At 37.7% G+C, this 17726-nt stretch overlaps 1 protein-coding gene across 7 annotated transcripts in view; it reads right to left on the minus strand.

Moving 5' to 3' along the window:
• The window catches only part of MYRIP (myosin VIIA and Rab interacting protein), a 215521-nt gene that overhangs the window by 12849 nt on the left and 184946 nt on the right, over positions 1–17726 (minus strand). For 3 of the 7 annotated variants that reach the window (XM_064671068.1, XM_064671077.1, XM_064671086.1), the window contains one exon: positions 11790–12029. In XM_064671068.1, coding sequence (XP_064527138.1) covers positions 11790–12029 — 240 coding nt within the window. Of the gene's footprint in view, positions 1–3616; positions 3680–10516; positions 10613–11789; positions 12030–17726 lie in introns of all 7 variants that reach the window. The other 4 variants (XM_064671059.1, XM_064671032.1, XM_064671040.1 and 1 more) reach the window with 3 other exon arrangements.

The following is a 17726-nucleotide window of genomic DNA, read 5'->3' on the forward strand; positions in this document are numbered from 1 at the left end:
AGTATAACAAAGATACAGGACTAGAGTTTAAACACTGAAAAGAAATACATGGCAAGCAAAATTGATTTTCCTTAGAATATATCTGGAGAGTAGATCTCCCAAAACTTAAGACCACAAGCAATATTTCAATGTATTTAAATCTAACATTTGTGAAAATTTTCTGCTAAAAGGTATTTAGAATTTAGCTGTACCTGGGCTGTATTTTACAGAGAAGCAAGAAGAGATTAATATCTCCCTGAGGGAAACATAAAATCAACACGTGGGGAGTTCAAGGGTTCTCAAATTGGAAAGACTGGATATTCAGTTAATGGTTTTGCCTGCTTTTTAGCCTCTTTTTTGAGCAACTGCCAAAAGCTGTTAAAACAGCTCATGTTCCAACATGGTCAGTTTGCAAATCTAGTGGGGTACTCTAGATATAATTACTTAACACCTGTAAGGGGAAAAAACCAAAATAAATTAAAAAATAATATAAAAAATAAAACATGTCCCAGGTTTTAGTACTTCACAATCCTCTCCCCTCTCACCTACATCAATCTTAGGATTTATGAGATCATATAAAAATCACCTAAAATTCACAGACACACGCACACCAAGATCATCCCGGTAGGTGGACATTTCAAATTGCTCTAAAGACTTCTTGGCTAATTTATCTTGCCCTTGCAGGAAAGGTCATTATTAACATGTCTAAGTGATTCAGAAGGACAGCTGTCACGCCATGATGAAGACTTTCCTTGTCAAGCAGGTCAGAGAACTAATAGGGATGTGGTAGATGTAGGAAGCAATCTCTATTACAAATATCTAGCACAGAAAAGCTAAATGCAACCATTGTTCTTGAAACACTGCGATGCAATCTGATTTCAACAGTGATACCCTACTTCTGAATTAACACCACTCCTCCCCAATCAAATCAATTCAGCAGATCCAAATTTGAGTGTTTCTATTAATTATGAGAATTTCATTTTTTTTACTGAATTTGAGACTAAGAGTTTAATGAAATGAGGAAAACATGCATTTATCCTTTTTGTGATAATTAATGTCCATGGTCACAAATATGTTAAAGACACAGTCAAAAGGAGATGCTCAATTTCCCTGAGTTCTTTGTGGTTGATTTTTAAAACCAATGAAATAATAAAAAAGTGTGTGTATGAAAGCACATATACATATATGTGTGCATTGAATATAACAAACATCTTGGAAAACTTCTTTACTGTCATTTCTGTGGGTGATTTGACAGATGGAAAGGATTCTTGTTCTGAGAAGATTGTGTTTCAGTGGTCTAAGCTACCTCTTGCTGACTATTAGCCACTTCCCCTTGCTTTCTGCTGTCTTTCTTTCCTTTTCCTGCTGATGCTGCCAACATTTCCTTTGTTGTTTTACTCAAGCATGCTACACTGGAAGGTGCTTTATAGACTATTCTTTTATATTCTTGCACAAAGGATGATGAGTAACTGAAGGACAGCAGGATGATAAAATGAAAGCAATGTAAATATCCAAACTGCTACAAGTTTGTAGATACAAGGGGAACATTAAGTCCTCGTATGCATCTCAGCAGCCTAGGACATTTTCACATCATTTCCTTAGCATGAACATTATTGCTTTTATTTTTACTGCTCTTAAAATAGTGAAGTTCTCCATCACTTGCACTATTTTTTTCTCCACACTGCATTTTCTCTTTTTCTGCTACTATAACATTATGTCATCTCTAGGTTCCTTTAAACTGGCATGGGAGGCAGTGACTTGCAATTCAACAGAGAGCAGTGACAGCAACAGTTAGATCAAGAAGTAGAGCAAGAACACCTTTCCATCACTGGCAGCCCTGGCATATTCTCCCCATTCTTGATTACTTGTAGTGCAATCATTTTAATCTCCAGTCTCAAGGCATTATATCACGCTCTGAGTCATGTGCCTGTTGTGCAGTTGATATCCCCCATTTTTTCGTAGGGAGTTGAGGGGTGCTGGGGAGGAGTCAAGTTTTGCTTTGCCACTGATTAATTTGTCCTTTCAGAGTAACCTGACTGAATCCAAGTCTGATGACAACGAAAGTAAATCCCCAAACCTGCCTCCCTCATCTCCCCACCCTATGGGAGTTCATTGTACAGCTTTGAGAAGGCCCTGAAAAGCCCAGCAAAAGTCCTTCACAGGCAAGCAAGGTCTGAGACACAAGTCACAGTGTGGGAGGAACAGAGACATCAGTGTCCAACTGTCTGTGGCAGTCATCAACCCTGACTTTCAAAAGATCTTTTTCCTAAAAGCGAGCTGTAACCACTCATTACCACAAAGACTGTGGGGAGAAAAAAAAAGCTAAAATTTGCCTTGATATTTGATGGAAAACAAGTATACTATGATAAACTGTGATATTAAGGAATTACTCTTCTGTGCAAGTTTAAGACTTCTGGTCTTGACCTTTAATGTCAATATCTTCATTTATGGGCACTCTTTTACAAAAATAATTATCTTACAGACTGAGAGCTATTATTCTAGTGACATTCTCCAAAGTACAACACAGAGAAATACAGCCTCTCTCTGTGCTAGGTAACTGTGAATATTATATTTTTACTAATTCAATCCACTATCCTAATGTATTACAGATGTTATGCCTATTAATCTGTAATGCCTTATTTCTAGAGACAAGTTGCCTATAATCATGGGAAAGGAAGTGATTTTCCAAGAGGTGAAATATTATGGGCTAAGTTGAAAATGGATATATTTACATTATAAAATCCACAATGGACACAGGCTGATGACACTGCACAAATGGAAAAATAATTTCACTTTAAAATTTTTTACAAACTAAGACCAAGATAATGAAAAGATGATTAAAATTCATAGAACAAAATTTAAATCTGAGAGTAAGGAAAAAAGAAAGAGTTAAAAGGAGAAGTGTTTTGCTAAATTAAGCATCAACTTTTGACACTAAAAAGTGATTCTTATTTTATGATGGAGAGAATGATATATGACATGCTAAAAATAGCATGTATTTTAAAATATAAGCATATGTTTGCTCAGCGAATATAATGAAAATCTATTTTATCTGATCCTCATAACCCGACACTTAAATAGCATAGAATATGAATTCTCTTTCCACCTAGAAGAATGATAAGCAACAGACACTAGCAGTAAGGTAAGAAAATATCTACTCACCATGTACAAACTCTACAATGAATTAAGGGTTTTGATATTTTTTTTTAAATTGGGAGCTTAGAAAGATTTTTGAAGACCTCTATGGTCAGAAAATTTCCTTCCAGATTCCTTAATACAGGTGAGTACATGAGAACAGAAAGATCATACACCTTATCTTTGTCTTGTGTTCTTCTCTACTGATAAAACCAAATTCTCATCACAAAAACAAACAAGAGAGCCAGTCTGCTCCACATGTTTACTTCATGCTCATTGCTCCCATCATAATATATGGCTAGATGTGATTATAAAGTAATTTTCTGCAATGATTATTGATTGTGGCCAAAAGGTATGATTTTTCAGGCCTGATATTTCCAGGAAAACATTTTGAGTTTGAGAATGTTGATTGGGAAAATGTGGAAACCCTCAATATCACTTCATGGCATCTCTTACTACATAAGAGATGTAAGAAGACATAGACAAAACAAAGCTTTCTCACCTGCTGCAATACAGTGGATAAAAACTGCAGCTTTAAATGAAGATCAAAAGCCTTTTGTTTTTCCTAAATAGTGGGAAAGCGTTAAATAAAAAGGCAGAAAAGTTACATTAACAGCTACAGAGGTTAACATTTATATAGGTTAAGAGTTACAGGGAACTTTAGGATAAACAACAAGGATAAAGAAGCTACCAAGAATAAAATACCATAAAATTTAGATTTTACATTTATTAGTAATATATTTAAAATAAAGCAATGCCTAATTTATTTTTATTTGTGGGATTTAGAATAAAAGACTTCATTAAGACAGATATTATTGCAAATCACACATGAAGCAGATGGAAAATAGTGATTTCCACCATCGCAAAACAAAGTGGCACTAGCAATGGAAAAATACTTTTGCAGCAGTGTTAAGAAGAATAAAAGCCAGCTATCTTCAATTTTGGGGTCTACATGATTCCAAGTTGGACACTGTGGTATTCCTACTTACAAAAGGGTCTGTACCTCACTTAGGCTACAGTCAGATGCTAATGTGGGAAACACCTGGGCTAAATTAAGTAAGATGTCTTGTGCCAAATCACTTCCTACTGTTTGCTGCTGTCCCTCTCCTGGACTCACTGTCCCAAAACAAACAAGTAAAACCCTTCAAAGTAAGTACTCTTCAGTGACCAGTCAGTAGGCTTACCATAATCCCCCTAATTTACATAGGCCTGTTTAAACTAAACTGACTGTTTTTGCCTTGAAATAATGATGAAACCACAGTTACCCTGTTGGCTGTGCTGGGACAGAAGTATCTTCCAGCTGAGAAGCAGCATTTCCTTGAAACTCTTCCAGCTATATCTGAAAGACCTCAACTTTCAGTGCCAAGTCTCTGGGCAGCTTACAAAAGAAGACAAGAAAATAGTAATTTTTTTGTTCCAGTCTGTTTTCCCACTATTTTTTTCCAGCAGCTTACACCAGTCTTCACTGATTTTCTGCAACTGTACCTGAAAAATGGCTGGTACATTTTCTCCCTAAGTAAATAAATATTTGGTGATCAGAGGACTGAAGGAGATTCCCCTTGCATGCATGCTGGACAGAGCTGGCTTGGGTGTTCATGCACGTAAGTATCAAAATTGAGACTATAGAAAGAATGCTTGACAAAGACACTGCATTCCCTGTGTGAAGCCAGCTGAAGTTTCACCAGAAGTTTCTACTTCTAGTGGTAGATTCCACAGGGCTTTGATTCAGTCGCTCAAACACAGACAAAGTGCAATTTGAAACAGCTTGAAGTATGTGAGGATTTTGAAACAGCACTGTCAGATATGACATGGACCTGGGAGATGTAGCAGCTTAAGGCCCTGTGGGACACTCTAAGGCATCTCAGATGGTCTGTCTACATCACTATTTATGCAACTATATTGAGCCCAGAAAGTGTCAGAATTGAAGGACCACAAACATCACTGCTCACTTTTGAAAACTTTTAAAAAAATAAATGCTTGTGGTCTCAATTCTTGAAACCGAAGACTCAGATTTTGACAAAATAAACTTAGGATCAACTTCATATTTCATACTAAAGAGTGATAACTAATACATGGGAGAAACATCTTAAATGGGATTTTTATCCAGCAAACCACTTAATCCTCAGTTCAGAACTGAACATATACTTGACTGCTTTCTTAAATTAAGAACTTAAAACTTTGGATCTATTAGCCCAATTTGAAGATTATTGTATCATACCTCTTTTAGACAAAAAAGCCACTGTTTCACCTTCCTGAACCAAAATCTTTTTTTTTCTCTGCTGTCATTCAAAATCCTGTGCATAGATTATCTGCAGTTCATAAACCTTAGAGATCACTTTTTACAATGATGCCGACATAAAGTTTTCAACCCTGGACTTTGGGAGACTGCCCGGATAATTAACATAATCTTAAAAGCAATGATCCATGAAAACACAAGAATTAGTCTGAGCACCTTGCATACAAAAATGTGAAACAAAAGACACATAAATATCTTCTAAGCTGTTAACCCAGGAAGATATCACTGTACTATATTTTTCAGCATTACTGTCATATTGGTAGCAATGTAGTAAAGCTACTATACTTACACTATTATGTTTTCTTGCTTAAGAGATCCATGTGGTTCTGACTCCTTTAGGAACTTTTACTCAGGCACTTCTAAAGCTTCCAGCATATGAAGCTGGATGGCAGTTTCCTATTAACCCCTGCCCGGACCAACAAACCAGCCAAAACAGCCAGGAGTTCAGGGAGTTGCAAGATAACGATCACAAAAACTACGGCATCATGCTCTTTGAGGGCAGTGCATGCACAGGCACAAATGACTAACAGAAGTCCAGCCACCAGGACACACAGGCTCAGTCTTGTTATTTTAGTACTGCTGTAGGGTCTAACATTACCCTACTGTGATGCTTTAACAGGTCTGTGATACACAGGAGAGATTCACTGATGTGCATGTCCAATGCCATTCTCCAGCTCCATCAGGGCTGTGAGCATATACTACTCCACTGATCAAGTCCCATGAGCCCTCCCTTACCTGACCTCCCTTCCTGAGCCCTGGCCACCCTCTCCAAGGCCAGCTCCAGGCACAGGCACCAGCATACACCACACCAGGGAGCTGCCTGTCTCTGTTGCTGCCGTAACATGCACTCACATGCACAGCTACTGGCTACTGCTCTTGCTAAAGAGAGAGGCCAGGAAGACTTTCTAGCAAGTGTCAATCTCATTATACCAGTAGCTGTACAGTGCTAATTTACCTGGTGAAAAATGTAAGATGTACTTGGATCAAAGAATATAGGCCTCTGGCACAAATGCACATTAAAATGTTGTTTGTAGTACAAACCTTTCCCAAAATAAAGCTTTATAAAATCAAAGAGAAATAAAATTTTTCCAGAGAATGAAAGCATAAATATTTTATGGAAAGATTATTTATGCTGTTATTCATACTGTCAAGAAACTCAGGAGGTTTCACTTAGGAAACGGGATCCCACTGTGCTACTTAACAAACTCACTTAGAGGTTGTCATTCAGAAAAGAGCTACTGTGTCATATAATAATTTCAACAGACAACTACTAAGCCTTGGTTGTAAGATTCTCTGAACAGAACTAAATGCATAAGGGGATTAAAAGAAATTCCTAAACACACAGCACGTTGTATAAAGCTAATGCAAATAGGAGAGAAACTCAACGTTACTACTGAAGTTTAACTTGCTTGCTCATTAGCATATCTTAAGCAAATTGTAGAACAAAGTAGAAGGAAACAAAAAGAAAAACACAAGGTTTAAACAACTAACTTCAATTTTTATGCTATGGGTCAATTTGCAAAAATGGCAGGGTCTATTCTGTTTTTTAAACAGTATCTCTATAGCTTCTGATAAAGTGGTAACAGTGATAGAATGCATTCAAAACGCAGCCTGCCAAAATTGCCTTCTAGAATTCTGGCATATACTGTGAAATACAGACCCAACCTATTTATCTTCATGAAAGCATTAAAAGAGAAAGAGAATGGACAGAGGAGAGCATGAACTAAATACATCCTATTTATCATGCTTGCCACTCTCAGGATCAGTATCATTAAGATACTTCAGACATTTGTTTAGGGTTTGGGGGGAGTGAATAAAAAGGCAAAAAAATCGACCAAAACAAACAAACAAAACAACAAAAAAATGAGCACGACAGAAACAACTGTGCAAATCATTGTGCTCGTATGAGATGTTTCACTAAGACAAAGTTGCACAAGTGTGAATTTTGGTTTGCTCACACCTGAAGTGCAGAGGAGCTGAAGGGCAACTCTGCCCTGAGCACAGCTTTGGATGAAAACCGCTGCTATTCACTGCACAACTAAGACAAATGGGCTTTTCAGGGCTCTGCACACCTCTGAAAGACCATGAACTACTTCTGTAGTGTAATAAGCACAAAATATTTTCCATAAAAACAAGTCTGCTGTAGGACTACGTTTGTTTTAAAACAAGAGCTGTGAATTTCCACAAGACCATTTTAGGCAATCACAAATTGAGAAATAATGAAAATGATTGTGCTGAAATCTAAGAAAATTTAAGTCTAAGCCACAAAATTAACTTGTGTTAATTAATCCCACCTAAATTCCTCAAGTACCCCACATGAACTAAATAATTAACTCAAAGGTCATCATATTCAAATTTGCATTTTAAAGGCAGACATACAACACAAAAGCTCAGTTTGAAGTGAGAACTGAGAACCTATAAATTCCCAACAACTTAAGCTAATTCTCCACTCAATTTGTGACAATTTTTACCATTGCTTCAGATATTAATATACTAAATATTAAAAGCATCAGATTTTAAAAGCATCAGCTCAATGTGTGATTACATGATATTCCCAGCTTCCATTATAAACAGAAATCTAAATTTTTAAAAGTGCCAAGAGGTGAAAGTCAGATTTCCATGAGCAGCAGGTACTTAATTTTCAACGATTCAAAAACAATAGATTTAATAGATTTTTTTTGAAGTTTTATTCTATAGTGAGGGGTACTAGAACTAGAAATTCACAGTGATTTAAAGTTGCTAATGTGTTCCAGAATAAGCTTATGAGAACAGAAGACTAAAGAAAACAAAGACAAGCAACTTCGCTAAAATATAAGCAAGATGACTAAAGTACAGTATTTAATTTATGTTCAGGAACACAAAGCAGATTGTAGGCACTCCAGCTCTCTTTTCAGTGGTTCAGAATTAGTGCTTCTGTATACCTAATTTGAAACTTGATGACCAGGTCAGAAGTCTGTCTCTGACCAAGAATGCTGAGTGCTAGTCTGAAAGATCTGTAAATCCCTACATATGCATTCTCCAAAATCAGGCTTCTTAAAGAGACAGCATATTGGGACATATGGCTTTGAAGGAATCTAAAATTACTGGTTCCCTGAAAATAGATTTTCTATGCTTATCTTCACATGTCATCTACTCATCTTAAAGATATTGCATCTTTTATGAGTTTAGCCATGTCTTTGTATTTTAGATTGTCATGATTCTTACAGCCACAACTGGTATTAGGCACTGTCATCTTCAGTACTTCATTGTAAGATGTTGGTCAGCCACATTTCCAGAGAGAAGGCATGTGTCAGAAGATTTTAAATTACCTTTAAGGACAACTGTCAAGAATAAGAATGAAAGCAGCATGCTTGTTTCTCTACAGGTGGAGAAAGTTCCCCTTACAATTCCACTGAAATCTAGACCATGATGAGTACTGGGGTATTCTGGTTTCTTTATTATAGACAAAAAGAATAAATACTGTGACCATTAATGACTAAAACTTTTTTTTTAACCAAACCCAATAAAGAATCAGGAATTCCAAGCATTTCCTTTTTGCTGAACATGGTATGCCTCTTCTTTCTTTAAATTTAAGAAAATTTTATTGAGGAAAAAATATTAATCTTTGCTTTATTTTAAATAACTGACTTGCAAATGTTAAAGAAATAACAAAATTAGAAGAGGAAAAAACCAATATTACTTTGTAGATGCATGCAGATGAATAAGTACACAACAAAACACACATTTGGCATTTTCTGTGCTCAGTTCACCATATAGGAGCATTTCAGAAAGACCTATTTAAAGCTTTTAATTCTAGACTTCAGTTGCATCATGTTATACCCTAGCTAGGCTGTATATGCCATTGAATAATGTGATATTGCTGTTTTGTTTTTGTAAACCAAAGAAAAGAAAATTGAATGCTGCTAACAAGCACTGATGATAAAAGTTTTATGTGATTTCCTTGGAAAGGAAATTGTGTGTACATCGTGGAGGTACTACTCCTGTGTAGTCTGTGGCTAAATAACTCAGAATCAGAGAGTCACAGACTACGTAAGTTTGGAAAGGACCTCCAGAGATCACTTGGTCCAACCCTTCTGCTCAAAGCAAAGTCAAATAGATCAGATTGCCCAGGACTATGTCCAGTCAAATTCTGATTATATCCAAGGACACAGACTTGACAATCTCTCTGTGAAACCTATTCCAGTATTTTAACACCATCACAGTGAAAAAGCCTTTTGTTTGGGTGGAATTTTTTGTATTTCAGTTTGTGCCCACTGTTTCTATTCCTGTCAATTAAAAGAGTTAAATTTCCATTTCCTTATTTCCCACATCAAACACTCTCCACTCCGACCCATCAGGTATTTAAACACATTGAACAGATTCTCCCTGAGCCTTCCCTTTTCTCTAGGCTAGGCAATGTCAGCTTTCACAGCCTTTCCTCAGATGATAGATGCCCCAATTTTTTTATCATCTCCGTGGCCCTTCACTGGACTCACTTCAGTATGTCCATGTGTCGCTTGTACTGTGGAGCCCAGAACAGGACACAGCACTCCAGAAATGGCCTCACCAATACTAAATGAAAGTGCATGAGATAATCAATTTCCAGGTGTAGGACTTTGCATTTCCCTTTGTTGAACTGCACAAGTTTCTGTTGGTCCATTTCTCCATCCTGTCAAGATCCTCTGAATAACAACAGGACCATCTCATGTATCAACTGCTCCTCTAAATTTAGGGTGCACTCTTTCTTATTGTCTGTCAGTAGTGAAGATGTTAAATAGTACTGGGGGACACCACTAGTGACTGGGCTTCAGCAAGGTTTCAAGCCTCTGATTGCAGTTCTTCCAGCCCAGCAATTCAGGCACTTTCAGTTCTCCTCATTGTCTACTTATCCAATCCTCATTTGCTCCATTTGTCTGGGAGAATGTTATATGAGACTGTTAAAAGCTTTGTTACAGCCAAAATAAACAATATTCATTGTTCTGAATGTCTCAGATTTCCATGATCTTTCAAAGATGAATAACAGCGGCCTCCTAATGGCATGGGTCAGCTTCCCCAGGTCTTTGCAAGTGCATCCCCATCAGACACCATGTACATGTGCACATCCCATTTGTTGAAATATTTGCTAACCTGATCCTCGTCTACCAAGGATAAGTCTTCACTGCTCCAGGCTTTCCCACAGGTCTCAGGGGCCTGGAATTCTTGAGGGAAAATCTTACCTGTAAACTGAGGTGAAAACAATGTCGTGTAACAGCTTTTTTCATGTTCTGTGTCACCAGGTCACTGCAGTAGTGAGCCCCACTCTCCCTCTTCTGCCTTTTGCTGCTGAGATACCTGTAGAAAACCCTCCTATTTCCCTTTGTGTCCCTCGGCAGATTCAACTCCAGATGGGCGCTGGCTTTCCTGATACCATTCCTGCACACTTGGACAGCATCTCTATCATCCACCTGGTCCACTCCTACTTTCACCTCTTAGTGTATTAGTTCTTTATATAACTTGAACAAAACACCTTTCAAATTATGACAAACAGATTTCCTTTAGAGAGTTGTCCACATCCCCTGTCAAAGCTGAGCTGCTGTGCAGCCAAGACCCCAGAGGCAAGTGAAGATGCAGCAGACTCGGATAAGCCTAAGTGGATCTAAGGAGTAAGTGCTTGACTGGCAAGGGCCAGCACTGGGCTCCTATAGCACCAAATTCAAGCACACCACATGATCTGAAGAGAAATTCAAAGGTAGAAAGGGAAGAGGGGAGGTAGTAGGTCCTGTAGAGTGACACAAAAATCAGATATTGCATTGTAAGGATGAAATGGCACAAATTACATTGTGCCATTTCTCACACATTATCAGAACTGACACTGAATTTCAGTTTCATTAGAAAATGTTACTACTCCCAGAGGCCTATTAGCTGACAGAGTAACAGGGTTGGAAAGCTTTAAAGAAGCACAAAATATTTTGATAGAGAGACAAAAGAATAATCTATGGCATCAGAATGAACTTAATGATACTAAAAAGAGAGGAGCAACTAAAAGGACGGAAAAAACAACTTAAACTGGCTGGTTAGGAAGCAGCAAAAAAGAAAAACTGGATATGTTTTTAAATAAAAAACTGTAAGTCGATTCTCAAGTCAGTATAAACTGACATAATTCCATTAATATTGCTCAGTTAACAGTTTTGTTGCACAAGCTAAGTTCCCCGCTTGAAATTGATGCTGTAGGCTGGTCCTCACAGAGAGGAAAACACACCTTAATTGAACTTTTATCCATGGAAGGGTTTCAGGCTCAGACACCGTATAAAGGACCTTGAGTTTTTTTGAAGCAACTATGTTCAGTTTTCTAATCAGAAGTTTCTGTTTTTGGATTCTAACTTTTACAGTACTGTCCCACTCCTCTACAATGAACACTTACCTTCTTTAGCTCTTCCTGAATACTTCTGCCATTTTCCTCTGAGGACAAACTCTCCTTCTGGTTTTCAGGATCCATTCCAGGTTCTGACTCTTGTTCTTCACCGGAAGATGTTTCCTTGTCACTCATTTTAGCAGCAAGCTGAAATAACCTGGATTTAAGCTCCTCCTCCATAAGGTCAGGCTTGATATTATGGTGCTGATCTTCATTGCTTATATCCGTCTCTGATAAATCATCAAAATCCTACAGAGAAATTAGAAGAACCATATAATTCCTGCATAGGCACAGAAAGAAAAAACAGCTTCCTAGAAAATTATGGGTATGATCACCCTGCAGGGAAACTAGACAGAAAGCACACTAAGTGTTCTGATAAAAAAAGGAATGACAGTAAACCAACACTTGTTGGATTATATTTATCATTCCTGCTTATTTTCATATTCCCTAAAAAGGAACTATGAAAATCATTATTTATCTGTGTGCAACTAATAAAATACGTCAAAGTGGCATTTCCCATTCCCAGCACTGCCATCACTCTCAGGTGTGGTGCAGGTAAAGTGAGTTGTGGGAATTAAATAACCCGTGACCATGTAGTTATGTTCAGCTTTCCGTTGAAAGCTGCGCTCACATTCCCTGACTGCTTGGTCTTGAGCTTTATCTGTGTTCTTCTTAAAGACGACTGGAAACAAGTTTGGAAAAATCTCTCTTTTATTACATGACAGTGCTTAAGATTGTCAGTTTTCCCAGTGATTATTTGCATAGGTGGATCCTCTACAGAGACAACTGTTTTCCAAATGCCAACTTCCTTGGAACAAGTTCAATCTTCAGGAGCACTTCCTTTTCTGACTCTTGGATTCTTAAATGTGGGAAACACTTAGAGGGTCAGTTACGTACAGCAGGTGTTACAGACTTGATCACAAGTCCCTTACTTTGGAGGCTGAAGAGAAGAAAAATCTTTTTGTAAATCTGCTTAGCAGGGTGCCCGCCTAGTATTTAATAATGTGGAAAGGGGGTAGTTTTGTCAGCCCTTGCAGAAGATCTGAGAATATCTCTTAGTTGTTCTGAAAACTAATGCCCAGGTACACATTAATTCATTGTCTGGATCTGTGCTGTCTTATAAGGACCCAATTTTGCCTGATTTTCCCTACCGTTCCTGGAGAGAGACAGGCATCTCCCAGAGCAACTTGTTCCACCTATAGTGGTTAACTGCCTTCTGGAAATGTTCTCTCTCTGCTGACTGCTAAGGGAAAGTTTTGAACCGTTAGATAGTTTGAAAGTTTTGAACCGTTAGATAGTTTGTTCAGTGTTTCAGCCAAGTCCATAAAGTAAGATGGAATTAGGTGGTTTTAAAAGTGATGAATTCTTTGAAATGGAGCATAATCGTGCAGAACCATCCAGAAGAAGGCTGTGAAGAATTCAGCCCGGCACCAGAGTGGTAGGCACATCTCAGCGGGTCTAAAGGGATGATTTGAAGCAATTCTCAGACAGCAAATTATTCGTATTTGCTTTACGCTTTCATACTGTGACAGGATCAGACACTGCTGAAGAGACTAAAAGCTGTGTTCTCTCTACCATTCATTTGGAAATACATAAATAGGAGATTTGCTTTGCACAGCTACTCTCTCTGCAGCTATAGCAGCACTGTTTATGGATGATCCAATTACCTCCAGTTCTCACAGGAAATGTTAACCCTGCCAACTCCCTCACAAACCCTACTTGCCAAAGTGCTTTTAATGGATTGACATTTTGTGTTCATAATGTCAGTTTTCCTCTCTCACACAGTACACTGTACTGTAGTGTCAAGCACTTTCACAGTTTTCTGGACAATGTCTGTCTGCAATTATTTGCAATTCAATCAATTACACAACTAAATTATTGCTTTATAGCTCACCTTCAGGATGCAGAAGGCCCTTCTAGAAAATCAGGATTTGAAAGAAAAATAGAAATTTGAAAACTACAATAGTAGTTGAACCATGAGTTTGTGCTGAAATTCTTTTTCCAAACAATCAGCTTTTGCAGAATAAAAAGCTTTTTCTGCCAAATGAACATTGAAGTTGTTTAATGATCAAGAATAAGATCTCAAATCAGTGTGTTTCCACTTTAGTTTTATAATACGATATGCTTTTATATACATGTAGAAAGGTGGTGCATTTCACAGTTTTAATTAAAAATCTGTATTTATCATAATGGTGCTTCCTCAAGTTGTAAGTAGAGATGGGTTTTTTCAGACATATCTTGCATGCTATTCAACAACTCATTACAACTCACAAATACACGTATAAAATCTAGTGGAGCAGTGAGGGAGGCTAGCAGTCCAGAGAGGGAAATTTTCCCACATTTCCTCCTCCCTGCTGTACCATGACGTACTGACAGACTTCATCATGCAGCAAGACAAGCATGATTCCTCTGGGGGCTTCCTACACAGATCTGGTTAGCTTTAATTTTTTAGCAGCTTTATTGGAGTAGCAGTGCACACATACCTCCATGGGAAGCACCACTAGTTAATTTAAAGAATCCACATTAACAACAGCAGAAAGACAATGTCTCTTGATCCTGAAAATATACCAGTTTTCATAGGATCACACGTAGCAGCACCTTTTGGGTTGATCTCTACCACCTCTATACAAAGCTCAGCAAAATCCTGTAAAGCCTTGCAGCTCATTTCCCATATATTTTGGAGGAAGGCATGGCAGAACAACATTGTCAAATTGCTCAGATTCAGCAGGATAAAAAAAGTGAGGTAGTTTTATGAAACAAGGTGAGTGAATGTAACAAGCTAGTGCAACTGAAATAGAGTCATCCTGAAGCTTCCTCCCCTTTACTTGGTTGAAAGGTGTTGTGCAGGCTTGGCAAAGGGGTCCAAATGTGTGCTAAATCTGACAAGGGAGAGAGTGGACTACACTGGAGGCAGATGGAGGGAAGGCAGGAAGGCAAACAGGACGGAGGTATTCCTCTTTTGGCAACAGCAATCTGCAATGTTACCTTAGCCACACGTCACACCATTACAGAAACAATACAAATACTAGACTGTGCTTCAACGCATATACAATTTTTTCCTAATTTTCTGGGAAACTTAGAGAGCTTTTTGCTACATCTGCCAGCACAGGTAAGAGTCACAAGCTGCCTTGCAACCCAGAGGTCTCATTCCACATCAGCTAAATTTGTGTTTTGAATTACACATAATTTCTTGGGAGAGGACTCACCTTGAGAGTATTGATTGTATTACAGCTGGATTCAGTCACATGCAGAGATAATGATATCTTATACTGCTACACTTTGTGGTTTCTGTTACTGTAGGCTACTTGATTTGTGTGTTGGGCTTTTCAGATAGTAGCAGTGAACTATTTGTGAGGAGATTATACATCTTTCATGGACTGACATTAAAAAATGCATTAGAAACCATGACAATAATAAAAAATAAATAAATTGAAAGGTACTCCTATTATTATTTATTTAATAGATACTGCCTTAAACTTCATTATTCTCTACTGTTCACATTTTCACTCCTTCTGTTACGTTTAATGACATCTTTGTGTCATTACACAAATCATCGTCTAAATTCCCATTTGCATGTATCAGCAACATATAATACTAATGTCTGCAAACAAGAATAAAGGGCTATAATTTTATCTGAAAACTGAGCTTTAGTGAGGGCCTGGCAGACTGACACAGCCATGAACCCAGTCTTACTAAAAGAAAACCAAGTGTCTCTATGCAAGCATAAGTCCTTCAGCAGACAATGAAAAAGCAAATACACTTTTCCTCATACACACTGTCCAAATCCTTGTATGGAAATTACTCATGACTCAGTGTAATCATAGTGAACAACAATAACAAAAAAAGGCCCCAAAATAAAGCAAGCAAGCAAAGTAGTGACTTGGAGGCTCCAGAACCAAATCCTATTAAACTATAAACTCCTGACAGAAAGTTCCCTTCCTATAGGAAACAAAAAATCAGAGACTACAATTTTTAGGAGAATAAACAAATTGTGAGGTTTGCAGACAGTTTCTTTGTGGTAAGAGCCAGTGTGATTTTAGGGCAGGTGTTTTCAATAAATACATCCCAAGCGCCATCCCGTGGGGACCGACAGTCTGACAGTGCTCACCCCTCACCTGGAGGCAGGGCAGGAGGACTGTAATTAATAGGTGGGGTCTCCTGATCAAAGAAGCAAACTCATAATGAGGACATTTCTTTCACTGCAAGCAATTAAGCCACTCCACTTTCCATCAGAAATATAAGAACTGCAGGTACATTAAGCAGCACATCCTCCTCTCAAAAAGATAACGAAAACCAATATCGCAATATTATTATTACTAATAATATCAACTATTAATATAACTATTAATATTAAAAACAGACAAGGATTAGTGGTTTGAGTGTACAAAAAGTTACAATTTGAAAAATAATCATTATTAAAAGCAAGGTTGCACTTCCCAGTACAGTTTCCACAGGAACATAAGTCTTCTGTGGTACATAAGCAATCAGGTTATCAGAAAATTATTATAGTAGGACCTTGGTTTTATAAGGACGGTTTTCACGTCTTGCTTCATGACTATGTTTACAGCATCTCTACACGCAACTCAGTAAGGTAGCTTGTTCTTTTACCTATTATTAAGTGGCAGATAATCAGATACAGTACATTTTGGTATTTTTTCTCAGGTTTCCCTTAGTAAGTCACTGAAGACTTTATAAAAAATTCTTTCTCAGTCACACAGTCAGCATTCCATTGTTGAGTCTAAAATATATTTTAAAAAAGCATGCCACAGCATTATACTCATCTAGGTACTGGATCTTGATTAAAAAATACCTGATTTTAAATTGAAATTCAGTTGTGAGTTATGAACTGACTGCAGTTGTTCCAGAACTTAACTGCTTACAATTCTCTAGACTTGGAGCAGAGAGGAGAAAGGGCCCATTTTCATTGCACTGAGAGTCTTGGAGAGCAGCAAACAAGAAAGTAACCTTCACAATTTGAAAATTAAAAAAGAAACCCCAACTTCTAGACTGCTAAACTGAAATCCTGTTCTACAATGCTGATGAAAACATAATGGTTAATGAATTATCACCTTATTAATACAACGCAGTAAAATACTATTAAAATATTATTAAATTATTAATATTACCAATATAATATTAAATTACTAATATTATGAAAAGGTTATTATTGCAATGCAGTAAAGTACTGAAAAAGTATGTTACTATACCTCAATTTACATTTAATCAGTTGCTCAGTGTCTAATATCTAGGTGCAACATGGTTTAGAAGAGTTTGTATGGTCTCTGCAAATTCTGTGTCAGCTCATAATGTGAAAATCTATGTCTAGTTTAAGATGCCACAGTGAATCTTCTTTAAGTCTATGCTGTCTGCAGTTCTTCACGCACCTACACTGTAATTTTGTACAAACTGTTCATATGTAGGGCTCTCCCTGCTGCAGCCTCAATCATTTTACCAAGATCAATACATTACTTTGGGGAATATATGAAACCCTGACATCCCTTTAATCTCATTTTTCTAAGCAATATAAATGATGTCTGGCTAATTCATTTTGATACCTTAAATCATATTCCTTACACTCGTGATTGTTTTAATTGCTTCCTAGAATTATTCAACCATGCAACATCCTTGCTATAAATTGTGGTAGTCAGTCCTGCTCCCAACAGTGTTTGTGTACCAGAGGCTGGAGTAACAGTTCTACAAATGTGAGCACTGGCTGTCCAATCAGCCACCTGGAGGGGTGTGTGTCCCCTCAAACACAAACTAAATGCATGCAAACCCACCCATACATAAACTTCCTAGTGAGAACTTCATTGCTTTGAAAGCACTGGTGTGATCTGGAGGCAGTGTGTCCCTGCTTGCCCCACTGTGGCTGAGGGAACAGGAACAGCCTCTTTCAGCCTAAAGGGTAAAATGAAGGGGAGAGCTCCAAATCTTGCGTTTTGAACA

The sequence above is a fragment of the Pseudopipra pipra genome, chromosome 1 (assembly GCF_036250125.1).
Source record: "Pseudopipra pipra isolate bDixPip1 chromosome 1, bDixPip1.hap1, whole genome shotgun sequence".
NCBI classification, from domain to species: domain Eukaryota; kingdom Metazoa; phylum Chordata; class Aves; order Passeriformes; family Pipridae; genus Pseudopipra; species Pseudopipra pipra.